The following is a 26,978-nucleotide window of genomic DNA, read 5'->3' as shown; positions in this document are numbered from 1 at the left end:
TGCTCAATTAATATCAGTGTAAGTGCATGCATGAATTTGTCTTTCAGATTTCCTTTTCGAAGCTCATTAAATACGGACTAGGGCTGGGCAAGAGAAATAGAATGCCGGCCACAGAGGTAAACTTAGCAGCCACGTTAAACAAAGTGAAAAGAAACAGGTGACATTCAGTTTAATAATACGTTTATTTAACTTGGCGTATGTAAGATATTATCATTTCGACACGGATCAATGTACAAATTAGTAAGGAGGTACTTTACATTCTTCTCTCGTGCTGTCTTTGAAATCTAGAGCAGGCTCCCTTCACACCCGCCCGTGGCAGTACTAGGCCTTGTGTGGCTGGTTTCCGAGTTGGGCAGCACAGGACTAGAATGACCCAGCGCCAAGCACCCAGTGGAGGAGGGACGAGGGCAGAGCCGTGTGCGGGTGCTGCATCAGAACGGGGAGCTCACCACCTCGCAGGCTGGAGAGACAGGTGAGCGAGGGGCATGAGGTGATAGATGCACCAGGGCTGTGGGAGCAGGCTGAGGCACACCTGGCCGAGTGGGGCCCCCACCTGGCCTGCCCGGTGCTCCAGGCCTGGTGGCACCCCTGTCACTGGGGCCTCCCCGCTCCTCTCTGCTTCCAGCGCTCCACCTGGGGCCTGGCCTGAGGGGTCCCAGCAGCTGCTGAATGATTTTTGCAGCAAGAACAACAGGACTGGCTTGTTCATTCACTGAAGCAGCGGGACCCCTCTCAGGCCAGAGGCAGGTGAGGGGCTGGCATCAGGGCGCATCCCTCCCTCTCCGGGGTCTCACTCTTGCAGGAGTGGGAAAGAGCTCCCAAAACAGAGCCCACTGCGGGGCGAGGGCCGTGTTTCAGGCAGTGACGCTGGGTTTTAAACTGGGTTTTAAACAAACCCATCCTCGGCCGACTCCCCCCAGGCCTTCCGGACCCTTCGGACCCTTGGATGGAATTCATCTGCGGCCCCTGTCACTGCCCTCGCTTGTCCACGCAGGAGCCGGTGACGGGGGAGAGTTGCTAGACGTGGGAGCGGCTGCTTCCTTCCGTGAAGAACGGTGTGGAGTTCTTGGAAGGGCTCCATGTGCTTGAAAAGGACGTCTCAGCGGGTCCCGGGTGGGAGGGGGCCCGGGCACGGGGGCGGGGGAGACTCAGGTCCAGGGCCCTCCCTTGCCCCAGCCCCCCTCCACCATCTGGCTCTCAATGCCCCCCAGCCTCACACACTCACACACACACACACACACACACACACACACACACACACACACACACACACACACACACACACACACACCAGGAAATGGGTGTTGGTGGCCTGGTGGGTGGCCAGCTGAGAGAGAAGCAAGGGGACTGGGCAGCAGCTGGGCCTCAGGCCTCTGCACCTCCTTGACCCTGGGCTCAGCCTGGCTTTGGGTTTGGAGGCGAAGAGGGACGGAGGACGGACAGGAGAGCCCAGTTGCTGCTCTGACCTGAGCTGCTCCGGGGACCAGGAGACGTGTGTGACGCGGCTTGAGCCGCCCATGCCCCCCAGCCCCACTTCCTGGTGGGGCCGGGCAAGCGGGCACCTCTGGGGGGCGGCACACTTCCCTGCGGGTGGGCTCAGGACCAAGCTGCTGGGCTGGTGGGAGGGAGTGTCCCTGCTCAGGACTGGCCTCCCAGGACTAACCTCCTCTCTCGGGAATGTGTTCTTATGACGGGAAAGGGGTGTTTCCAGCTCTGAACTTTCACTGCCCCGGGGAGTTAGAGTTGACTGGGTTTCGCTGAAAGGTCTGAAAATCCCTTCTGATGATAACATTCCAGCGTGGGAGGCCCTGTTAACCGCTAAGCAAGAACCACCTGCAGAGCCAGCGGCCTGAGGTGGGCAGGTCCGCCTCAGGCAGGGGCCTGGGCCCTGGCGCCGACCCCACCTGGGTATGCATCTGCGTCCCCCCACTGACCGCTGTGTCCTCTTGGGTAAGGGGCTCCCCTTGCTGGGCCACGGGTCCTGATCTGCCAAATGGGGTGACACCTGGTCATGGGCTGGAGGGGTGATGGATAAGAAAACACACCTGTGCACACAAAGCATCCATTAGGTGCATAATCAGCAGCCGGTGCACCATTGCTACGGGCGGCCCCTCGCCTCCGTCTGCCCTGGCCGGGCTCTGCAGCATGCAGAGGCTCCCAAGGAGGGGAAAGTCGGAAGCAAAGTGGAGCGGGGTGTCGGCATTTACCGAGGATCCCCTTTGCCCTCACACCAGCCTCTCGGGGTCTGCACTGCCGTCGCCCTGCAGTTAGTGAAGGATGGAGCTGCGGCTGGCCTTGGGTCTTTCTGCCTCCAGTGCTGGTGCCCCTTTCACTGGATGAGGTACAGGGCAGGACCCTTTCTCAGGAGAAGTGCCCGTGTGAGAGGGGCTGAGCTGAGGCTCTGGAGCCAGGATCAACTGAGAGGTTACAAGGTTGGAGCCCAAGAGCAGGCACAGGGGATGGGAGCCTCCAGGTCAGAGGGACAAGATGAGGGCTCAAGAGGTGTGATGGGGTGGGGAGGGCTGCCGCCCAGCCTGGGTATGGGAAGCAGGGAGGGAGGGCTTCCTGGAGGAGGGGGTACCTGAGCCAATGAAAGGTAAGTCAGAGTTATCCGGGGAGAAAAGGGGAGAGTGCATTCCAGGGCAGCGGGAACAGAAGGTGCAGTGGGAAATAACCTTGAATGGCCTTGGGCTTCCCTCTTGGGCCCTCGGGCGGACTGGTACCTGACTTCCCCTTTCCCACCCACTTACTGTTAGCTCTCTATTTTTATTTGTCTTGATTCCCAGTCCGGATGAGTTAAGTCAGTTCTCACATCTGTCCCCTTCCTCTCGCCCGAACACATAGCGGCAGCCGGACCGCAGCTTCCTGTCTGTCTTCACCCGGAGGAGGAGCGTGGCCACCCAGCCGTGTGGACCCTGACCCGGCACCTCCTTGGCTGCACAGTGGCTCTGCAGCCACAGGCACCTGCACAGGAGTGTACACAGGTTCCTGGCGCCTACGCCGAAGTGCCCCAGGTCTCCCTTCTACCATCCTTCTCTTCCCGGAATTTTCTTTAAGGGAGACCCTTCTTGGGGGGCGGTTGAGATTCAGAATGGGCACCCCCTTGGCCACCAGACCGTCAGGACCCCTGAGACAGCTCACGAGGCGGTGGGCTAGCTTCCCTTTTTCCTTTTGAAGTCACACATTTCATCCTCATCCTCATCCTCTCAGCCTTTTTCTAGCTCCAGGCCACCCTCTCAGGGATTAGGGTCTGGGAGAGTTGGTTGGTATTTGAATTTGGAGAAGTATCTTCACTGCAATCGCATTATCTTAAACACAATAGTGTTCCAGAAATAGATGAAACCATTGACTTTCTCTTTTTTTCTGATAAAGTGTTTACAAAGAACACGTCCAACCATTCTACCACAGACAGACACTCCCTGCCCCACCCGCTGAAGGACCACAGAACCTAGCCTGTTCCCGCCCAGAATTTGGTATCACTACCCCTTGTTCTTCAGGGTTTTCTTACATACCTGTGTTTTGTGCACGCTCATTAAATGACATCATAGTGTATGTTTTCCTGTGACTTTATTCTTTTATTCAATATTGCGTCAGAGAATCACTGCTAAACGTCACCCCACTGCGCAGATGGACCCTAATCAACGGTCAGTGGAACTTTGTTTTATTCATCAAATATTCCTGTGCACCTATTACTTTGTGCCAGATGTAGGGCTGGGCGCTGGGAACTGATGTGCACAGGGTGAGAACAGCCTGCCCGGGGTCACCCGGCCGTGGGTGCCGGGCCGGGTCCACGTCAGGGCAGATTCTAATTCAGCCCCACTACTCGCCAGAACTGTCAGGCATGGCGGTGGTCAGCACACAGTAGGCAATAAACCTTTGTTGAGCGGAGCTAAAGGTTTTTATTTCGGGGAGGGGAGTACTATTACTTCCGTTTTGCAACTGACAAAATGTAGCAACAGCCCAATGATTTCTTTTTCAATTTATTTTTTATTTTTTGGCTGTGTTGGGCCTTCACTGCTGCACGTGGGCTTTCTCTAGTTGCGGCGAGCGGGGGCTACTCTTCACTGCGGTGCGCAGGCTTCTCCTTGTGGTGGCTTCTCTTGTTGCAGAGCACGGGCTCTAGGACAGCGGGCTTCAGTAGCTGTGGCACGTAGACCCAGTAGTTGTGGCTCGCGGGCTCTAGAGAACAGGCTCGGTAGTTGTGGCGCACGGGCTTAGCTGCTCCACGGCATGTGGGATCTTCCCGGACCAGGGCTCGAACCCGTGTCTCCTGCATTGGCAGGCGGATTCTTAACCACTGTGCCACCAGGGAAGTCCAGCCCAGTGGTTCCGAAGCCTGGCTGCGCCTTATGTGGCCCAGCGGGCCTGCAGGACCACAGCTGCCTGGGATCAGCCAACACCCAGTCCTCCACAGCTCGGGGAAGGGCCTGGCAGAGGGGTTTGTTGAAACATTCCATGGGATTCTTTCCTGTGGCCAGTGTGAAGAGACCGTTTGCACCCTTCAAAATGCTGTGAGATGTTGAGCTCAGATTGTACAGTCTCCACGTAGGCCTGGGGAGTTAGCGTTCCTGACACACGGCTTCCTCTAATTCATTAATTCTTTAGAGAAAGCAACATCTAATGATGGGGTTATAGCTGGCTGGGGTAGGAGCACACTGTCTGGGCAGACACTGGGCACTGGGCGAGGGGACCCCTCCCGTGGCATGGTTACCCTGATGACTAGCAGCACCTGTGCCGTTTGCTGTGACACCATCACATCTCTCTGGGTGATGGCTCAGGCTCGCCGCCTGATGCCCACTGCCCAGAGCCTACGTGCCGTCTATTGTAACTGCCCTCTGGTTCTCTTACATTCCTCCCATCCTTTCCCACCACAGGAGAGGGAAGAAAGGGCCCAGACCTAAACATGACAGTACACACACACACACACACACACAGCCCGTGGGATGTCCCATGTACACATCCACAGGCCTGCCAAGGTCATCTGTCCCCCCGAGGCTCCTCTGGCCCCCGCCTGCCTGGGCCTCGTGGGACCTTTCTGCACGAGTGAGGGCCTGCTCTGTGCTGGACTCTGACTGGCTCCGGGGACAGAGCAGAGGTATCTCGACCGCATCCCTGCCCCCAGGTTGCTGACGGAGCATCTGGAAGACAGACCAACAAGCCCCTAGAACGTGGTGTCGTCCGCACTGGGGAGATGGCACGGGGGCCAGTCTCATCTGTGCGGCCAGGGAGGAGAAACCTGGGGTCAGCTGGCCCCCTCCCCATTGCCTCCTGAGACCTTCTCACTCTGTGCCCTCCCCCCCTGCACCCACTGCCCATTCAGACCCCTCCCTCCCCTGCCTGATGACTGCAGAATTCCCGTTGGATTTCCTGCCTCTGCCCTACAGCCTGAGTCAGCCCTCTCCCATACCTGTCTGGCCCCATTTCTTTCCTGGTCAAAGTCCTCCGCCACTTGGCAGGATCCCCAGGGTAGATGCCAGCTTTCCCGATCTGTCCCTGTCCCCCAACCCCAGGCATGCGTGGAGCCCACACCATGCGCTGGGCGCTGTTCCAGGGGTGTGGGCAGAGCAGGGGGCACCAGACACACAGCTCTCACCAGCTCCCACGGCTGCAGGACCCAAGTGCTGGTTCGTGGGCCTCTGCACACACCATACTGTTCCCTGTGCGTAGCCTGCCGTGCCGTGCCCTCTGCGCCTTTTCTCCCCGGAAGATGCCTCTTCACCCTTCGAGGTTAGTTTCGGGGGTTCTCCTCTTGCCTGAGTCTCCCTGGGTCACTTCCCCGATTCCACACACCCTCTGCTTCCTTCCCGCCCCTGAACACACGTTTGCTGCACTGGGAGCTTGGGGGGGGTGGAGGGGGTAGTAGGTGGAGTCTATATTTTGTATTTATTCTTTGTGTTCCCAGTTCTTATTACAGGACCAGGCACACAGTAGGTGCTCAATAAACAGAAATGAGGAAACTGAGGCTTGGGAAGTAAAGGGAGGTGCTAGGTCAGACAGCTAGTTAGAGGGGCTTGGATGTGGAATAGTTTACCTCTGATTTCTACGTGGTAAACAGTCTTCTCTCCACATGCTGGTCCCCTCATTTCCTGGAGAAAACTGTTTATTCATACTCATGCTTTTCTTTACTAACAGGTATGTGATTGTACTTCCCCAAGAATTGATGAAGCTTGGCTTACATTTTTGTGTGGAGAACCAGCTAACCTCTACCTCAGAATTTTTGTGAGGCAAAAGAATTTAAACGTTTTTTAAAAAGTTGTAACATGGTAAAGTGCATCTGAAGGCTGCAGACTGCATCAGAGAGCAGGTATTGTGTGCCCACTGCGTGTGGATGTTTGTGTTATGTATGTGTGTCAACATGACCCGGTCCCTACATACCATCAAGTCGGGGGACAGGCCCTGTAGACAATTCCTGTAAAGATGATAGTAGAAGATAACACTGATTGCACGGGACCAGCGATGGTGGTCTATGTGACCCTGGACCCCCAGAACAACCTTGAGAAGCAGTACTATTATTATTATTAATTTTAAAAAAATTTGTGGCTGCATTGGGTCTTCGTTGCTGCGCATGGGCTTTCTCTAGTTGCAGTGAGCGGGCGCTACTCTTCGTTGCAGTGCGCGGGCTTCTCATTGCGGTGGCTTCTCGTCGCTGAGCACAGGCTCTAGGCGCGCAGGCTTAGTTGCTCCGTGGCATGTGGGATCTTCCTGGACCAGGGCTCGAACCCGTGTCCCCTGCATTGGCAGGCAGATTCTTAACCACTGCGCCACCAGGGAAGTCTGAGAAGTGGTACTCTTAACATCCCCACTTTATAGATGAGAAACCGAGGCCTGGAGAGATGAAGTAACTTGTCCAAGGTCAAATACTTAGCAAATATTGGAATCAGGATTTGCAGCAGGCAGTTGAGGATGAAGTCACTGTAATCCAGAGTAGAGGGTTCTGCCCTGCTTCCCACGGGGGTAGGAGACAGGGCAGGGCAGGTGCATCCCAGGCAGCCTGCAGAGAAGCCTGAAAGTGCCACGCACCTGGGGGTTGCTGATGAGTCTGAGGAGTGCAGGAGGGGCCCAGCGAGAGGTGGGGCTGGAGCACTCAGCTGGGACCCCAGCGTTTGACTTTTAATGCAGGGATGAGAAAAGGCTGGTCTGTCCAAACAGTTATAATGCCCACATGCTGTCATCTGGACACAAACCCTGCTACTGACCACCAGAACCCTTTCTCCCCTTCTTCAAGGGACAAAGCAGAACGCTGAATATCCCACACATTTGTCCCTTACTGTTGTTGTTGTTACTGTGAGGTTTTTTACTTGGAGACCATTTCACTTTCACATCAACCACCAAGTCCTCAATAAACTGGTTGCATTTGTGTATTTATATCTACATATAAAGGTATTACATCACATCACATATGGTTCTGAAGCAGCATAGGAAAAAGTCGAGAAAGCTGTGCACCTGTGTGTGTGCTAAACCAGCTGGGGAGATGTGTGAAATAGAGCAGGGTCACAGTTTTTATTGAAAACTTTTTGGCCATTTGTGTATGAGAAATTGTGTATGAGAAACGTCTATTCAATCCTTTGTCCATTTTTTTTTAAATTAATTAATTTTTAAAAAAATTTTTGACTGCGTTGGGCCCTCGTTTCTGTGCGAGGGCTTTCTCTAGTTTCGGCAAGCAGGGGCCACTCTTCATCGCGGTGCGCGGGCCTCTCACCATCGCGGCCTCTCTTGTTGCAGAGCACAGGCTCCAGATGCGCAGGCTCAGTAGCTGTGGCTCACGGGCCTAGTTGCTCTGCGCCATGCGGGATCCTCCCAGACCAGGGCTCAAACCCGTGTCCCCTGCATTGGCAGGCAGACTCTCAACCACTGCGCCACCAGGGAAGCCCTGTCCATTTTTTAATTGGGTTGTTTTGTTATTGTTGAGCTGTGGAATATTTATCCCTTATCAGATATATGATTTGCAAACATTTTCTCTTATTCTGTAGGTTGCCTTTTCACTTTTGTCAGAATGCCCTTTGTAGCACCAAAAGTTTTTAGTTTTGATGAATTCATCTACTTTTCTTTCATGGCCTGTGCTTTTGATGTCAGATGCAAGAAATCATTGCCAAATCCAATGTTATGAAGCTCCCTATATTTTTTTCAAAAGAATTCCGGTTAACACCTAAACCTCTGCTAAAATGCCCAAAGAAGTGTTGATAGATTGCAGTCCTCATAAATGCCATTAAAAAATCATTTATTGAGGTGAAATTCCATTCCAGAAAATTAACCATTTCAAAGTAGTTTAGTGTCATTTAATAAATTCACAACGTTGTGCTCGTACCTTATTTTTGCATCAGTACTTTATGGTTTACAAACTATTTTCATACCTATTTTCCCACTTGATCTGCACAGTAATCCTGAGAGCTGGACAGAACAGCAAACAAATTACACAGGCTGGGGCGGAAGAAGGGGAGGGGTAACCTACCCGTGAAAGTCTGTTGCAAGGCGGGCACCGTGCCAGCAGGTTCCTTAACTGATCTGAGCTCTGCTTCCCCTGGCTCTAATGTGCGGCAGTGACACCCACCTGGGCGGTGGGCTTGTCAGCGAGGCTCTGCTCCCCCCCTTCCTCCCTCAAGTACGTCATCAGCCTCTACGTGACCCTTACATCACCTGGGATTTTGATTGCTGGTTATGTCCACTTCTATCTCCAATCCGTTAGCACTCTCAAGGGTGGGGCAAATCTTACTGCAGGCACTTTGGAAGTCCCTGCAGAATGAGCAACAGGGACTTATTAAAAAGCAAGAGTGCGGAGCTAGGAGCCCCTCTGAGGTCATCTGGCCCCTTCTCCAGTGTTAACGATGAGGAATGGGAGGCCTAGAAAAGGGGAGTTCCATAGCTACGCCCACCGCAGGCCCCAGACTTTCCACCCCAATCCTGAGCTCCCTTCCTTAAACCCTTGCGCCTCTCGGAGGAATAGGGACGCCTGCTCCTGCTTGAACCTCACTGGGTCCTCACCCAGATAGCTGCCTAGTGTTTACCCCCTGAGTCCTGGCCACGCCTGGCAGTGTTTGAACAAACAGGAAGCCGAAGCTCGGGGCGTTGAGGAGCTTGGCTGTCACACAGCTCACACGGCGGGGGGGGGGGGGGGGGCAGACGCCAGCCCAGGTCCCTGCAAGCCCAAGGCCTTGCTGCTCAAGCCGCCAGTGGCATCTGTGAGTCTCTCTCCTGGGCACTGCGGATTCTCAGGTGACAGGCTCCACCCCGCCCTCTGCCAAGGCTGCCGACCACCAGGACACCGTGGAGAGAGCTGGACCATTACAAGCAAAATCTGTCCTTTTGAAGTCAGCGGTTGCAGCCACTGGTCACGGCTCACCGACGAGAGTCAGGGGTGCTGGACAAGCCTCGACCTGAGTGGGAACCAGCTGTGATTCGTGATCGTTAGATGACTTAACAGTGAAACACAAATCCCGTGTGAGTCAGGCTGCAGTCGGTGGGGGCCTCACCACGCTGGAAAGGAAGAAGGAATCCTTCGGCCTCCAGATCCACACCTCCCAGCCCTGTTTTCACTTTGACCTTGCTTTGTAGTTATGGTTCGACATTATTATTAAGCATTTCAGATTTTAAAAAAAGAATCATAGATTATTAGAACTAGGAAAGTTCCTTTGGTATCATTTCCTACACGGTTTTATAGATACTGCCCAAGGTCGGCTGGGAGGCAGAGCTAGGACTGGGGCCGGCGTCCCCTCCAAGTTCTGTGCCAGTGACCAGGCACCGAAACCAGCCTCTTGGCCCCAGCCGGGATCAGGCCAGGCCTGCAGCTGGCCGGGGAAGGACCCTGTCCATCTTCGGACCCTCCTCAGTCCTGCGCTCCCCGCGTTCTAGTCTAGCGGCGCCCACCCCACCCCGTTTCCTGCTGAATTTTACTCAACCTCTTAGCAGACTTGGCCAGCCTTAGGGTAACCGGGCATAGTTATTATGCCCACCGGCCTTTCCTGCCGTCCACGACCGGCCAACGCCACGGCCCTGCTCGCAGGAGGGCTTCCTGGAGGCGGCGGCGGCAGGGGGCGCCCCCGGCCTTATTCCCTCCAAGGTTGGGCCCGGAGGCTTGCGGGAGCAGGTGACTCCCGCACCCTCGGCCCTGGAGGCTGGGCGCCCTCCTGGGCCACCTGAGGACCCCGCCCACCTCTTCCCCGGTTCCCCGAGGAGGGGGCTGCCGGCAGGGAGAGGCTGGGCCGACGGAGGCAGCTGGGCGCTCAGACGCCGCGCACGCGCCGGAGCCCGCCGGCCCGGTTCGGAAATGACGACCTCGCGCCGGGCCCCGAGCCCGCCCCCGCCAGGCCCCGCCCCGCACGTCCCGCCCCGCGGACGGCGCTCTCCGCGGACCGGCCGGCTGCAGCTGGCGCGGGCGCTGGGCTGGGCGGCGGGCGAAGTTGCGGCCGGGGCGCGGGGTCGGGGCCGGGTGGCCCGAGGCGCCCGGGCGGGGTACGCCCAGCCGGCCGCGGCCGCGGAGCAGCCATGGCGGAGGCCGCCCCGCAGTACCTGGCGCTGCCCTCGGGGTTGCTGGAGCTGTGCGCGCTGCTGGGGGCCCCCCGGGACAGCCTCCGTGGCCCCGAGCAGGTAAGGCCCGGCGGGGACACCGACGCCGGCGGGGCGGCCGGGGAACGGGGTCGGGCCCCGCGCACCACCCCCCCGGGTGCGCACGGAGCCCCCGGCGTCCGCCGGGTGGGGAAGCTGCGCCGAGGTCCGGCCGGGCCGGCCACCTCCAGCCTCCCGGGGCGAGAGCAGCAGCTGTCCTCGCAGCCGCGGTGGAGTCGCGAGTGGCAGCCGGCTGGGGGCTCCCTCCCCTCCCCTCCTCTCCGGGAGGATCTCTCGGGGGGGACCCGCTGGAGTCGCACCGCGATGAAGTGTGATGGAGAAGCTCGCGTCCGTCGGGCCGCTTCCTAAGCGCTTCGTCCCGCTCGGCTTCTCTGCCTCAGGACGCCCACCTGGGTCAGGTGAAGACGCGGCCGGGCCGCCTGGAGTTCCGCGGCCTACAGCACCGAATCCTTGCCCGCTATTAAATGATTTCACTCATTCCACAGATTCACGGTCTCCTAGGTGCCGGTGCTGTTCTAGGCACAGCATAAGGATATTTTCGGTAGATTTAAGGACCGCCTTTATACGTTCTCCATTTAGTCGGTATGCGATGAAACGAGCTGGTTTTCACTGTAAAACACTTGCAGCGCGCCTCGCCGTTCTCCACTCTGCACCCTGGCAGCCCAAGTGGCAAGCTCGCGTCCCTTCCTCCGGGACCGCAGCTTGGGACATTCTCCTTCTTTTTTCTTCCCTGTGCTCTCACTTGTTCTTAGTTCCAGAACCCTGGCTTTCTTTGGAGTGGGTCTGTGGCCCTCTCTTTCCCTTGGCCTAGATGTCCGGGACTCTATCATTTTTCTCGGGTTAGTGGTGGTGCTCGGTGTGTCCAGAGAGTTTCCGACTCTACTGCCTCGTTATCTGGACAGATCCTTTCATCTGGTTCCAGACGACAGCAAGGGAAGGCAGAGAAAGCCATTTTGAGTATTTAGGGCTGCAGGATTGCATGGGCATCACCAAGAGGAGCTAAATGTTGCAAAAATTAACCCGGATAAATGTGTCTGGTAATGTCTTGGTGGTCTCTACGCCTTGGCTTTAGTATAAGGCCAATTTCGATGATTTCTGCATTTCCCTCCCCCTCTCACTCCGCGAACCTCCATCATGTCTGGGTCCCCCTTTGGCCTCTGCCTCCTCTGACCCTGTGGATTGAGTTGAGTTGTCTCCCTGCCTCTCAGTGCCAAATGGCATTACCTCCTTTTTCTTCTGATAGGAAATGACCTGGTTTCAGTTTGGGTCTTCTCCACAGTTGGGCATCTTGTTTCTTGGGTGATCACAACATGTCTGTTCATTGCCGTGATGAGAAGAGGATGAATCAACGGAATATTTACAGTGGTACTTTCCTGAACTAAACAGACTATGACATTTCGCAAGTCGAGTGGGCAGTCGGCCACTCTGCATTTTAGCCATCATCCTCTTTATTCTGTACTCTGCTTCTGTTACGGGTTCGGCAAAGGGTGGAGGGAAAAATAGTTGAAGGAGCAGGAAAAGGAGGAGTGTTGTGAAATGGAGTAACATCCTCATTGTAAGACCTACGTTAATGTTACAATTAATCAAACATAGGATATCATTTATTCAGTTTTATTTTTATAGCAGTTCTATTTTGAATATCCAAGGCTTTTAAATAACTTTTAATTTTGCTTTTAAAAGTCACCGTTTCTCTCTGATTCAGGGATTCCTATTTGGTGACACATGAAAACAGAAGCCCAGAGGTATGAGAAATATCCAGCTTGATGTTAGGATAGTGTAGTGTCCTAACTTTATGTTTTATTTATTCCTTAGATGGGGTGGTGTTTGTTTTATTGAGGTTAGTGACAAAGAATTGGAAAATACAGTTCAATCCCCAGTGAATTACTGTGGTCAGTTACATTTCCTTCTACTCCTTGGTTGCTGTGGAGACTAAACACATAGATGCGAAGGGATCCATCACAAGTCCATCACAGGGTGGTGGAAAAGTGCTCAGAGCACCTTTCATAGTGTAGGTCACTGGCATAAATCTTGTGGGTGAAGGCACATTTTTATGTTTTTTAGTGGAGAGCATCCTGGCTTTCCATTTCTAGGGCAGCACTGTCCAACAGAAACCTTCCAGATGATGACGACCAGTGTTCTTCATCTCCACCATCCAGTATGGTAGCAGCTGGCCACATGTGGCTACTGGGTGTTTGAAGTGTGGCTAGTGCCACTGAGGAACTGGATTTTATATTTCATTTAATATTAATTTGAATAATCACATGTGGCTACTGGCAACTGTGTTGGACTCTTCTAGAGCATTTAAAAAAAATCTCTTTCTGTTTTATTTCACAAATGACAGCCAATCCTATAGTGAAGATCAATGCCATTATGTCATCTAACAATGCCTCACATGAATTAGAGTGTTGTGATTTTTTACTTTTTAGTAAGTCAGTGTCTGGGAGGGAAGAGCAGGAAACTACCCTGGGCGGAGTCTGTGGAAATGGACATCATCTTTGGGGGGGTGGTGGGGTGGTGGAGGGGTGGGGTGAGGGGCAGTTGCAACATGTATCAGAAAGTAACATATGAACTCTCTGGGGCCCAGGATTGCGCTTTCAGGAGTTTATTCTTTTTATTTTATTTTATTTTATTTCATTTTATTTTTATTGGAGTATAATTGCTTTACACTGTTGTGTTAGTTTCTGCTGTACAATGAAGTGAATCAGCTATATGCATACGTATATCCCCTCCCTCCCACCTCCCCCCCCATCCCACCCATCTAGGTCATCACAGAACACAGAGCTGAGCTCTCTGTGCTTTATAGCAGGTTCCCACTAGCTAACTGTTTTACACATGGTAGTGTATATATGTCAATCCTAATCTCCCAGTTCGTCCCACCCTCCCCTTCCCCCCGCGTCCACATGTCTGTTCTCTACATCTGCGTCTCTATTCCTGCCCTGGAAATAGGTTCATCCATCTGTACCATTTTTCTAGATTCCATATATATGCATTAATATACGATATTTGTTTTTTTCTGTTTCTGACTTACTTCACTCTGTATGACAGACTCTAGGTCCATCCACTTCTCTACAAGTGACCCAATTTCGTTCCTTTTTATGGCTGAGTAATATTCCATTGTGTGTGTGTGTATGTATATATATATATATATATATATATATATATATATATATATATATATATATATACCACATCTTTTTTATCCATTCATCTGTCATTGGACGTTTAGCTTGTTTCCATGTCCTGGCTATTGTAAATAGTGCTGCAATGAACATTGGGGTACATGTGTCCTTTTGAATTATGGTTTTCTCAGGGTATATGCCCCGTAGTGGGATTGCTGGGTCATATGGTAGTTCTATTTTTAGTTTTTTAAGGAACCTCCATACTGTTCTCCACAGTGGCTGTATCAATTTACAGTCTCACCAACAATGCAAGAGGGCTCCCTTTTCTCTACACCCTCTCCAGCATTTATTTGTAGATTTTTTGATGATGGCCATTCTGACGGTGTGAGGTGATACCTCATTGTAGTTTTGATTTGCATTTCTCCAATAATTAGTGATGTTGAGCATCTTTTCATATGCTTCTTGGCCATTTGTATGTCTTCTTTGGTGAGATTTCTATTTAGGTCTTCTGCCCATTTTTTGATTGGGTTGTTTGTTTTTTTGATACTGAGCTCCATGAGCTGTTTGTATATTTTGGAGATTAATCTTTTGTCCGTTGCTTCATTTGCAAATATTTTCTCCCATTCTGAGGGTTGTCTTTTTGTCCTGTTTATGGTTTCCTTTGCTGTGCAAAAGCTTTTAAGTTTCATTAGGTCCCATTTGTTTATTTTTGTTTTTATTTTCATTAGGAGGTGGGTCAAGAAAGATCTTGCTGTGGTTTATGTCAAAGAGTGTTTTTCCTATGTTTTCCTCTAAGAGTTGTTTAGTGTCTGGTCTTACATTTAGGTCTTTAATCCATTTCGAGTTTATTTTTGTGTATGGTGTTAGGGAGTGTTCTAATTTCATTCTTTTACATGTAACTGTCCAGCTTTTCCGGCACTACTTATTGAAGAGGCTGTCTTTTCTCCATTGTATATTCTTGCCTCCTTTGTCATAGATTAGGTGACCATAGGTCTGTGGGTTTATCTCTGGGCTTTCTATCCTGTACCATTGATCTATTTATGTTTTTGTGCTAGTACCATACTGTCTTGATTACTGTAGCTTTGTAGTATTGTTTGAAGATGGGGAGCCTGATTCATCCAGCTCTGTTTTTCTTTCTCAAGATTGCTTTGGCTATTCGGGGTTTTTGTGTTTCCATACAAATTGTAACATTTTTTGTTCTAATTCTGTGAAGAATGCCATTGGTAATTTGATAGGTATTGCATTGAATCTGTAGATTGCTTTGAGTAGTATAGTCATTTTCACAAGATTGATTCTTCCAATCCAAGAATGTGGTATATATTTCTCCATCTGTTTGTGTTACCTTTGATTTCTTTCATCAGTGTTTTATAGTTTTCTGAGTACAGGTCTTTTGCCTCCTTAGGTAGGTTTATTCCTAAAGTTGCCACTAGAAAACTACTAGAGCTAAGCAATGAATTTGGTAAAATCGCAGGATACAAAACTAATGCCCGGAAGTCTCTTGCATTCTTATACACTAACAATGAAAGACCAGAAAGAGAAATTAAGGAAACAATCCCATTTACCATCACAACGAAAAGAATAAAATACCTAGGAGTTTATTCTAATTACAGAGTCAGACGTGTGCAAGTATATTCGGGTGAGACCTCATTGCTGCCTGTTGTTTAGCGTAATGAAGGCTTGGGAGCAACCCAGCTGTCCGTCAGAAGGGGATTGGGCAGGGGTGGTGCTGAATTGTACACAGTGGGACATGCTAAAGTGTCAACAGGAGAGTCAACACACTGTATGGTTAAATGGGGAAAAAAGCTTATGAAATCATTTAAATATAATTGTGTTTATGAAAAAGTTATATTTATGTATACATTTTAAAAATGGGAAGCATGTATCCCGTGCTGTTTAGATTACCTTTGAGTCATGGGATTATGGGGAAGGCATTCCCTTTCTATCATTATTTCCTTTATTATTTCTATATTGTTGTTATAATTTTTTAAAATGAGACTGCATTGCTTATCCAATCAGAAAAGACAACAGGGATTTCCATTTCGGAGAAAAAAAAAAAAAAAAAGACAGATGTGTAACGAACTGCTAAATGCCAAGTTAGCTGGATTGCGGCCACATCACTTTCAGTGACTAAAGGTAGCTAGTGGGAATTACGGAGTTCATTGGCTTTACCGTAATGACCAATTCTCCATGCAGACTGAGCATACCTCCAAGAGATCGCGAGTGCCAGGGTGGGGATGGAGGAACGGCATCCCCTCAGAGCCATCCTCTGTGCTGCCTGTGGGGCTGCAGACAGGAGGGCCGCACAATCCCTGCCTCACCCCGGCCCGCCATCCTGGAGGTGATGTAGGACCACCGTGCCGGGCAGCGATGCTCTAGGAGGTGATGGGGAGGTGGCCTCCGGATGGTGAAGTTCTAGGAGATGATGATCCGGGCGTGATGGCTGGAGGAGGTGTGTGTCCCTGGCTGCAGGGTGAGGAAACGCCCCCTCCAGTGAGTGTTGGGGGGGTCGCTGGTGAGGAGGTGGGGTGAGGAGGGGGCAGGGCACGTGTCAGGCAGAGTGAAGGGCAGGGAGAAGCACAGCATCGTGACAAGGGCGCATGTGCTGAGATGACTGAGGGCTTCAGTCATGAGTGGCTTGGGCGCCCTGGCTTTGGAAGCAGGCTGGCCTGCTGCCAGGTGCACAACCAGTGCAGGTGGTCGGCCTGTCACGTGACACATGCACCGTGTGATACCTGCACGGGAATATGTGTGAGGGTGGTAATGTGTAGAAACAAACACACTTTTTAGGTCTGGCTGAGGGACAGAGATGGGTCTGCAGGGCTGGTTTGCTGGGGTAAGAGGCTGGCGCCGGGCAGCTGGAGCCACGACTGTTGGGGCAGGTGAGGGAAGAGTCATGTGTGCTCTTTAGATGGGGGACCCCCCCCCCCTTTGGGAGAGTGGACGTCGGGCCAGGTGGGAGGAGGCGGGGCTGTTGTTCTCTCGGCAGCAACCAGGAAGATTAGTTCATGGTGAATCTGTACCTACTCTGAGCCAAGGGTTTGCAAATGTGGTGCAGATGGGGCAGCAGCTGGGCTTTTTTCAGAGACCTTTCTGCGGCCCACCGTCGAGATGTGGGTGTCCCGATGGGGAGTGAGGGGCCATAGCGCCGGTCCCGCTCTAGATGCCCGAGTGGTGTCATGCTGCCCACAGAGGAGCAGAGAGGTGGATGATCAAGTCTTTGGAAATAAGTGTGGGCTTAATTTTTGAAACTAAGTTTAAGGGACTCACCGCGTATATTGGGAGGCAGTTGGGTACAGCTGGGATGGCACAGAGGCCCCACCCCTGGGGGCAGAACCCTGGGAGCTGTCCCTGTGTGCATACCTGGAACTCAGGAGGGTAGAGATGGCGCTGCAGGCTGTTGCATGAGGCGGGACTGGGGCCAAGGATTGGCCCTGGGGGTCTGTCTGCAGGGGTCTGCCAGGGAGCGGGCTGGGGAGGTGAAATTGCAGAAAGGAGGCGGCCTTGGGGAGTTTCAGGAAAAGGGGTCGATCAATGGGGGGACTCGTTTGCTCCTCTGACTGTAATTTATACCAAGAGCTGTCCTGCAGTGAGGTGAGGTGAGGTATCGCCCAGTCTCTGTGGATATAACGTCTCACGTGCGGAGGAAATAGACGAGCATGTTTCCATAGGGAATTAGGTCCGAACTGCTGGATTTTGATAGGAAGGTTTTAGAAGAGGTTTCATACAAGTAAAGAAAAGGATTCCTTTCGTGCATGATACACAAAAGGTTTTTAAATTATACAGCAGTAGGGATTTCCCATGTTTGGTGTTGGTTCCTACTGGCATTAACTTTTTTCCCCAAATGTAAAGAAACTCTTATCTGAATTCACATTACATCGCATAAAAATAGCGTATTGAGTTTAGAGTGTATTTACTGACTGAAAATGCTGTCATTGTAGATATGCTTTTAAGTGTAATTAGTCCCCTGTTGGTACCACTGATTCTTACCAAAATGTTGATGCTGGCTATTCCTTTTCTGCCAGTCAAGGCCACATTTCTCTGGTGACAGTGATGTTCTTCCTGATGCCATTTCTAGGGTCCTCAAAGACCGTATGTTACCCACTCCCCACCATGACGGCCACCTCTTACCTTCTGTATGTTTTACACCCAGAAAATCCTGCTTTACTCTTTTCTGTCTTTAGCTGGCTTGGCAGCCCTTCCTTCTCGTGGACAGACTGCAGTTCATAATATCAATACCTTCCTTGGAAGACCTGAAATCAAGCTGGCACCAGTGTTTGTTTAGTCCTAACTCACTAGAAAGAAAAAGAGAGAGAAGGTGACTTATGTTATTTGGGGAAGAAGGAAAAGATAAAAGGTTAAACAAATCTTGGACCAAGTTGAAGTTTAAAAGAACTGAGGCTAAGAAGCCCCTTTTACGGATCCTGGGACGGTCTGGCGGGAGGAGGTGGCTCTCCTCTGTGTCCATCAGGGCCTTCCTCACTCCTCCTTGTGTCCTCCCAGGCTGGAGGTGACAGAACTAATGTGTGCGGTGGCCCAGTTGGCGAGGCGGGCACGTGTTGGCAAACATGCCCATGTGGGTTTGACAAGATGCAGAGCCCTTCTTGGGGCTCGCCGTCCCCACCAGCCTCTGGGGGGACAGGGCGGGGGGCCTCCTGGGGGCCCACGGGGGCTGAGCGCTTGACCTGTGAGTCCCTGCACTCGCCTCTCGAAAGGGAAGCTCAGAGGGACCAAGTAATTTGCTGCCGTGGTTCCCACAGCGCTGGTATCTGAACCCAGATCTCCATCGCGGTGCCGGCCCAGAACCAAGCCTTGGAGCCAAGGGGCCAGTCTTGGCGTCCCCGTTAGCAGCTGAAGGACCAGGCGCTGAAGGGGTCCGTCACTCGCTGAGTGTAGGGCCTGAGATTTCCTAAAAGCAATTCCTTACCATCTCGAGCTGCTGGTGGGAAAAGCCAGGCATGTGATGCAGAACTCACCGGGGGTTTGGGGGGTGGAGAGGCCAGAAGACAACAGATGCTACGACGGGAGGGTCGGACAGAGCAGGGCTGGCAGCGCTGCGCTGACTCTTATTTCCACCTGCTTTAGGTCGCCCAGAAAAAGGGAGTCAAGAGCCTGTCTCCTCTGGATCCGGAGGTCCTGTCGGTCTTCGTGCCTCCGTTTGTCACTAAGGAGGACAGTCAGCCAGCCGGCGTGAGCTGTGTGACGCTGGGGAAGACCAGGAGGCGCTCCTTCCGGAAGAAGAGAGAGAGGCCCAAGGCGGAGCCCTCGAAGGGCCACCCCGGCGGCCCCAGGGGCCAGGACCCCGAGGACGTGGGCATCCCCAACGGCGTGGACCTGCTCGCCCTGCCGCAGCTCTGCTTCCCAGGTGCGCATGGGCCGGCCTTTTCCCAGACTGGCCAGTTCCTGCTGACGAGCGGGCTTATGCTCTGGCTTCATTTCTCTCACTGAGAGATGTTCAAGTGCCTGGTGTAGAAAACTCAGACTGAGGGCTTGACAGAAGGACCTGTCCGGAGGCTCCACAGAGAAATTGATGCGATTTCCTGCTCTCCTGGATAGGCTGGGACACCCCCTTCCCCACTGGGCTCAGGAAATGGCTACCACGCCAGGTGCGCCCTGAAGGGTCTGTCTGGGGGCCCGTTCCCATGATCCTTCACAAAGTCTTCAGAGCACAGAGTGCCAGCAAAGAAATTGCTGCTGAGGGGGAGGGACTGAGGCAGGTGGTGCACGGCCTGAGGAATTAGCACATCTGGCCGTCAGAGTGCCACAGCGGACAGAGAGGGACGTATCCTGTCGCTTATGGATAGCCCAGGCCTCACGGTGGATGCCACGTGGCCAGAATGAGGTTCCTTCTTTCTTTTTTCTGCCTACAGGGGGCGTGTTTGTGGCCTCTGAGCCCAAGGAGGACTGCGTCCACTTTCTGGTGCTGACTGATGTCTGCGGCAATAGAACCTACGGTGTGGTTGCCCAGTACTACCGACCCCTGCACGTACGTGATTCCCCCAACTTCCCTCTGAAACTGGGTCTAGGCTGTGGGTTTTTTCTTTTGCAGTGAAATACACATAATATGGCAATCACCATTTTAGCCATTAAAAAATGTATGATTCAGTGGCATTAAGTACATTCACAATGTTGTGCCACCATCACCACTGTCTAGTTCCAAAACATGTTCGTCACCCCAAAAGGCAGAGTTGTCTCATCAGCAGTGCCTCCCCAGTCCCTGCTGCCCCTGGGCCCCTGGCCACCCTTCATCTGCCTTCTGCTTCTGCTTCTGTGGCTTTGCCTATTCTGAACATTTCATATAAGTGGAATCATACTATACGTGTCCTTTTGTATCTGGTTTCTCTCACTTAGTGTGATGTTTTCAGAGTTCATCCATGTCGGAGCACATGGCAGCACTTCCCTCCTTTTAGTAGCTGAGTGATAGTCCACGGTGTGTATAAACCACGGTCTGCTTCTCTGTTCCTCAGCTGGTGGACCTTTGGGTTGTTTTCACCTTTCATGTGTAACAGGTGCCTGGGCTGAGGTTTTGAGAGGATAACTCAGTCGTCACGCGTTTGGGGAGTGTTTTCTGGCCAGGGCCCTGTGTGTGAACCAGCTGGCCTTGGGGAGTTTGTAGGGGACATGGATGGACCAGAAGGTACAGGGTGACTGGCTGCCTACTTCCAGCCCCAGAGGACCCGGTCACCCAACATATTTTTTTAATGTAGTTTTAAAATTTTTATTGAAATATAGTTGATTTACAATGTTGTGTTGGTTTCAGTGTACAACAAAGTGATTCAGTTATACATATATATACATATATATTCCTTTTTCAGATTCTTTTATAGGTTTTTACGAGGTGTTGAATGTCTGTGCTATACAGTAGGTCCTTGTTGGTTATCAGTTTTATATATAGTAGTATATATATTTTAATCCCAAACTCCTAATTTATCCCTTCCCCGCTTTCCTATTTGGTAACCATAAGTTTGTTTTCTATGTCTGTGATGCTGTTTCTGTTTTGTAAATATAAGTTCATTTGTCTCATCTTTTTAGATTCCACATATAAGGGATATCATATGGTATTTGTCTTTGTGTGTCTGACTTACTTCGCTTAGTATGATCATCTCTAGGTCCATCCATGTTGCTGCAAATGGCATTATTTTATTCTTTTTATGGCTGAGTAATATTCCTTGTATATATGTACCACCACACCTTCTTTATCCATTCACCTGTCAGTGGACACTTAGGTTGCTTCCATGTCCCGACTACTGTAAATAGTGCGGCTAAGAACATTGGGGTGCGTGTATCTTTTCGAATCATGTTTTTTCCCGCATATATGGTGGGCCCCCCATATTGTGCCCCTTGTAAGCTGTGCAGAGAGCTGTGCCTTCTGGAACCCCACTGCTGTGTTCTTCTCTGCCTGAGATCCCCCCATCACGGGCCGAGGCCCCTCCTGCTCTCTCCTCTGGCCCGTGATGCCCACCTGGCTCCCAGGCCCTCTTGAATATTGCCTTTTCGCTTTTTAAGCAGAGCCCCTTCTTGTGTCTCACTGTGTTCTAACCGTGGTTCCTTCTCACTGAAGGCGGCGAGCTTCTCCAGGGCGGGGACCGGTCTTCCCGTCTCTGTAACCCCAGCACGTCACTCAGACAGAGCGAGCTCCCCACGGGGCCCCGTCGGTGTAGGGGGAGAGGCCGGTGCTCGCTCGCACGTGGCAGTGAAACGGGCGGGAGGGGCCAGGCGTGCTGAGGACAGCTGTCCCGCCCCTGTCCAGTGTCCTTTCTGTCTGGAGAGGCCGGCACCATCGACAGTGGAGACTGGGATTTGCCGGGGTCGGCAGGTGACGCGCTGTTGCTTTCTCTCCAGGACGAGTACTGCTTCTACAATGGCAAGATGCGCTGGGAGGCGTCAGGGCTGGGCCGGAGCGCGGCCGGCTGCTTCGTGCCCTTTGCCGTGTGTGTGGTTTCCAGGTTCCCCTATTACAACGCCCTCAAGGACTGCCTCTCCTGGTGAGCTGCACACACTCCCTGAAAAGCTTGCCTATGCCCCTTCCAGACGCCCCCCGCCCTGGGCAGCCAGACTTCTGCGGTCTCACACCCAGATCCTTCCCCTGTTGGTGTAAACTCCCGGAACTCCTGACACAGAGATTTCAGCCTTGATTAGCAATGGAGAGGATGACCACTGGATTCTCGGATTTATTTTGTGATTTGATTTTTCTTTCAATTTCAGTTTATTGACTCATCTGAAGATCTGTAAAGATTTCGAAGTTGACAACCATATAAAAGATTTTGCTGCAAAACTATCTTTAATACCTAGCCCGCCTCCTGGACCACTCCATTTGGTAATTAAATCCGGAATTGTCTTGTTTTTTCTTTGCAAATTGTAAAAGTAATATGATGAAGATGGTTTATTCGTTTGTTTTTAATTGATGTGTGGTTGATTTACAATGTTGTGTTAATTACTGCTGTACAGCAAAGTGATTCAGTTATACATATATATACATTTAAAAAAATTTTTTTTTCCATTATGGTTTATCATAGGATATCGAATATAGTTCTCTGTGCTATACAGTAGGACCTCGTTGTTTATCCATTCCATATATAACAGTTTGTATCTGCTAACCCCAAACTCCCAACCCATCCCTCCCCCAACCCCTTCCCCCTTGGCAACCACCAGTCTGTTCTCTGTGTCCGTGATTCTGTTTCAGTTTCAAAGATAGGTTCATTTGTGCCATAGTTTAGATTCCACATATGAGTGATATCATATGGTATTTGCCTTTCTCTTTCTGACTTACTTCACTTAGTATGATCATCTCTAGGTCCATCCATGTTGCTGCAGATGGCATTATTTTGTCCTTTTTTATGGCTGAGTAGTATTCCATTGTATATATGTACCACACTGATGAAGATGGTTTAAATGTTTTAAATGATTTTCTTAAGTTCTAGCTTTGTTTAAATTATGCTTCTCAAGTTCCTTACAGAAGCATTTTATACACTGTTTCCAAAGGTCAGAAAACTAGAAATAAATTAGGAAATATATTTTCTAAAAATTTTAAAATAAAATTTTGGTCTGAAGTCAAATATTTAGGCCTGAGTTTTGCTGAGTGGCTCGTGATAAATAGATGTTGAGCTAGTAATAGGCCCCTTTAGTGGTTAACATGTTAATTCATTACTTGCTATTCAGAAAACACATGAAATTTACTTAAATAACAAATTTCCCTTTTGTTTTTTTTGTCTGGAATATTGGGTATTCTATTTAACTTGTTAATGTTTTCTCCTGTCCAGTGTGGTTAGTAAAAAGTAACTGGTTTGGTTTTTTTTGTTTGTTTTTTTTGTTGTGGTTGTTATTCACAGCGCCATTCTGTTATTTAATTGATAGAGAAGCGTTTCCTAAACTGAGTTCTGTGAAAAACTGTTCTCAAATGTTATTGGCTGTTTTTGATGGGAGGTTTCAGGGTTAAGGAAAGTTTGAGAAAGACCTCATTCCCCTTTCATTGAGTAGCATGTCAGACAGCTAAACTGTGTGATGAAACCTGTTTGACTCAGCGATTTCCAAACTCATTTAACTGTGGGATGCTTCCTTTTTAAAAAACAGACATCTATTAAATAAACGTCTTGAAATGTACAGTAAATGTCAAGTCAGTTTCACTGTATTCGTCCCCTCTGGAAGATCATACATATAAATCTTGTTTTCCTATATTTTGATTATTATGGACAGTTGAAAAAATAATTTATTAGGATATTTGTGATTATGAACTTAAAATGTATATATTTACTATTACCCTAAACCCAGCAGTCTGCTCGGGGGGTGTGGGGGGACACCCTGCCAAGTGCATTCCCGGCCCGAGGCAGGGCAGGATGTCTGTCTACCTTGGTCCCACTCCCAGAAACCTTTGTGGGGAACATTTGTTGGATTTCCCTGCCAGGCACTCATCTTTATTTTGTGGATAACTGGTATTTTTGTGCAGTGAAATCATCAAAGTTTACATTCTTATTCTAAAAACTCAACACCTGCTCATTGAGGACCTGCTGTAGCAGTGAACCAAATTCCCTGAGTTAGGAACAGGTTTACGGTTTACTGTGATTCCTTATATTCTACCTTTGAACAGAAAGCAATGTACAAACAGTACTTACACGAGTGTTCTGTAATCCACGAGTTTTGGAATCTTGGATTAATTAACATTTGGTTCCTCCATTTCTACCACCCCCAGTGGGAAAGTTGACTGGGGACGTTCTCGATGCCTTTTTGTCCCACGTCCACCCTATCAGTCTGTCTCCAGTACCTGTTTCCAGTTTACACACTTTCACTGCCACCCCTGTTCTGGGCCAACAGCTTCTCCCACCTACATGACTTAGGGAACCACTGGTCTGTCCATTTCCATTCTTGACCTTATATTCAGTTCATGCTTTTGCACTGTGGCTGGAGAGATCATTAAAATCTATAAACTGGACTTTCCTTTTGTGCTTAAAACCCCTCACTTGTTTCTCACTCATCGCCTTCACCCAGACCTGCATCCCTGGCCCCTGCGTCACCATTCAGCCCTGTCCAGCTCCACTCACCCCCTTGCTCACTGTTCTCCAGCTACACTGGACTTCTGTGGGTCCCTTGCAGATGCTGCCACAGGGCCCTTGCATGTGCTGTTCCCGGAAGTACCTCTCTCTCCATTTTCCCCCTCCAGCTCCTGCTCCTTTCTCAGGCCTGGCTCAGACATCAGTTCTCCGGAGCAGCGTCTCCCACACCATCTCTCTCACAGCAGCCCACTCTCCTGCAGAGTTCAGCACGCCTGCAGTTAGGGCTTGTGTGTGCGTGTTTTTTGTTTAATGTCCATTTTCTCCATCAGACTCTGAGCTGCATGAGGACAGAGGCCACGTTCATAACTGCATTTCCAGGACCTACTACCAAGTCCAGCGCTTAGCTGCTGTCCCATGGAGTTCTGTTCAGTGAATGAATGAGAGAATGTTTCAGCATCGGCCAGCAGTGCTCATTCAGTCAGGGTCTGCATGTTGGTGCTCATGGTTTGTCCCAGTGGGCTGAGTTTGGATCAGACTTGTCATTGGGATCCTCCACTAACAAGTCTAATTAGCTCTTGGGTCCAAGTTGGTATAAGGGTCATCATTTGTTTTAGGGAGTGTTGTAGAATAGTGGCTGTTTATTGTTGTGAAGAAATCCAAGAGGTCAGTTTAGGCCAATTTCATCTGACGCAGGAGCTGATTCAGCAGTGTTTTCCAGAACCCACCGCAAACCAACGTCAGGTTAGAGGTTGTCATAGGTAATAGTCGTGAGCTGTGCACCTTGTGTCTTGAATAGTGTGCATGGGCCCCGAGCTGCCGTTTCCTGTTAATTCTGGGTGGGGTCAGCTCTCACCTGTACTGACAGGAGGAGGTGGGAGGCCCCACAGTGTGGGGAGTGAGGAGGCAAGGACCCAGCCCTTTCTCTGACCACCTGGACCACTGGCCTGAGGAGAGCAAAGGCTCTAGGGGCACCCCGCGTCCCCGGGCCTGCTTTGCTTCTATCTCTGCCCTCTAGAAGTTCAGATGTTACTTGCTTTTCAAATGATGGGCATAATTGGGTGTGTCCAGTGAAACACACACGTTTTTCTTTTTTTCTTTTTTAATTATTATTTTTTTTAATCAGTCATCAATTTTATACACATCAGTGTATACATGTCAATCTCAATCGCCCAATTCAGCACACCACCATCTCCACCCCACTGCGGTTTCACCCCCTTGGTGTCCATACGTTTGTTCTCTACATCTGTGTCTCAACTTCTGCCCTGCAAACCGGTTCATCTATACCATTTTTCTAGGTTCCACGTACATGCGTTAATATACGATATTTGTTTTTCTGTTTCTGACTTACTTCACTCTGTATAACAGTCTCTAGATTCATCCACGTCTCAACAAATGACTCAATTTCGTTCCTTTTTATGGCTGAGTAATATTCCATTGTATATATGTACCACATCTTCTTTATCCATTTGTCTGTCGATGGGCATTTAGGTTGCTTCCATGACCTGGCTATTGTAAATAGTGCTGCAATGAACATTGGGGTGCATGTGTCTTTTTGAATTATGGTTTTCTCTGGGTATATGCCCAGTAGTGGGATTGCTGGATCATATGGTAATTCTATTTTTAGTTTTTTAAGAAACCTCCATATTGTTCTCCATAGTGGCTGTATCAATTTACATTCCCACCAACAGTGCAAGAGGGTTCCCTTTTCTCCACACCCTCTCCAGCATTTGTTGTTTGTAGATTTTCTGATGATGCCCATTCTAACTGGTGTGAGGTGATACCTCATTGTAGTTTTGATTTGCATTTCTCTAATAATTAGTGATGTTGAGCATCTTTTCATGTGCTTCTTGGCCATCTGTATGTCTTCTTCGGAGAAATGTCTATTTAGGTCTTCTGCCCATTTTTGGATTGGGTTGTTTGTTTCTTTAAAATTGAGCTGAATGAGCTGTTTATATATTTTGGAGATTAATCCTTTGTCCATTGATTCGTTTGCAAATATTTTCTCCCATTCTGAGGGTTGTCTTTTCGTCTTGTTTATGGTTTCCTTTGCTGTGCAAAAGCTTTGAAGTTTCATTAGGTCCCATTTGTTTATTTTTGTTTTTATTTCCATTACTCTAGGAGGTGGATCAAAAAAGATCTTGCTGTGATTTATGTCAGAGAGTGTTCTTCCTATGTTTTCCTCTAAGAGTTTTATAGTGTCCAGTCTTATATTTAGATCTCTAATCCATTTTGAGTTTATTTTTGTGTATGGTGTTAGGGAGTATTCTAATTTCATTCTTTTACATGTAGCTGTCCAGTTTTCCCAGCACCACTTATTGAAGAGACTGTCTTTTCTCCATTGTATATCTTTGCCTCCTTTGTCATAGATTAGTTGACCATAGGTGCGTGGGTTAATGTCTGGGCTTTCTATCTTGTTCCATTGATCTATGTTTCTGTTTTTGTGCCAGTACCATATTGTCTTGATTACTGTAGCTTTGTAGTATAGTCTGAAGTCAGGGAGTCTGATTCCTCCAGCTCCGTTTTTTTCCCTCAAGACTGCTTTGGCTATTTGAGGTCTTTTGTGTCTCTATACAAATTTTTAGATGATTTGTCCTAGTTCTGTAAAAAATGCCATTGGTAATTTGATAGGGATTGCATTGAATCTGTAGATTGCTTTGGGTAGTATAGTCATTTTCACAATATTGATTCTTCCAATCCAAGAACATGGTATATCTCTCCATCTGTTGGTATCATCTTTAATTTCTTTCATCAGTGTCTTATAGTTTTCTGCATACAGGTCTTTTGTCTCCCTAGGTAGGTTTATTCCTAGGTATTT

The 26,978-nt window shown here is 50.0% G+C and overlaps 1 protein-coding gene and 1 long non-coding RNA gene across 5 annotated transcripts in view; one reads left to right on the top strand and one right to left on the bottom strand.

The window, feature by feature from the left end:
- Positions 1 to 7,603: 7,603 nt before the first annotated feature.
- On the bottom strand, positions 7,604 to 10,227 carry LOC309615277. The gene is made up of 2 exons (XR_014236687.1): positions 9,894 to 10,227; positions 7,604 to 9,471 (listed from the first exon to the last, which is right to left on the bottom strand). It is a non-coding gene; the product is annotated as an uncharacterized lncRNA (long non-coding RNA).
- A 90-nt stretch (positions 10,228 to 10,317) lies between these two features.
- The window catches only part of DENND3 (DENN domain containing 3), a 61,340-nt gene continuing 44,679 nt past the window's right edge, over positions 10,318 to 26,978 (top strand). For all 4 annotated transcript variants that reach the window (XM_082364876.1, XM_082364875.1, XM_082364874.1 and 1 more), the window contains exons 1-5: positions 10,318 to 10,581; positions 18,762 to 19,041; positions 19,547 to 19,662; positions 21,519 to 21,661; positions 21,882 to 21,993. In XM_082364876.1, coding sequence (XP_082221002.1) covers positions 10,480 to 10,581; positions 18,762 to 19,041; positions 19,547 to 19,662; positions 21,519 to 21,661; positions 21,882 to 21,993 — 753 coding nt within the window. In that variant the 5' untranslated portion in view covers positions 10,318 to 10,479. The remainder of the gene's footprint in view (positions 10,582 to 18,761; positions 19,042 to 19,546; positions 19,663 to 21,518; positions 21,662 to 21,881; positions 21,994 to 26,978) is intronic.

Source organism: Balaenoptera borealis, assembly GCF_965194805.1.
Source record: "Balaenoptera borealis genome assembly, chromosome: 17".
Lineage (NCBI taxonomy): Eukaryota > Metazoa > Chordata > Mammalia > Artiodactyla > Balaenopteridae > Balaenoptera > Balaenoptera borealis.
Note: the sequence above shows the minus strand (reverse complement) of the source record. Positions and strands in the feature narration are given on the sequence as shown.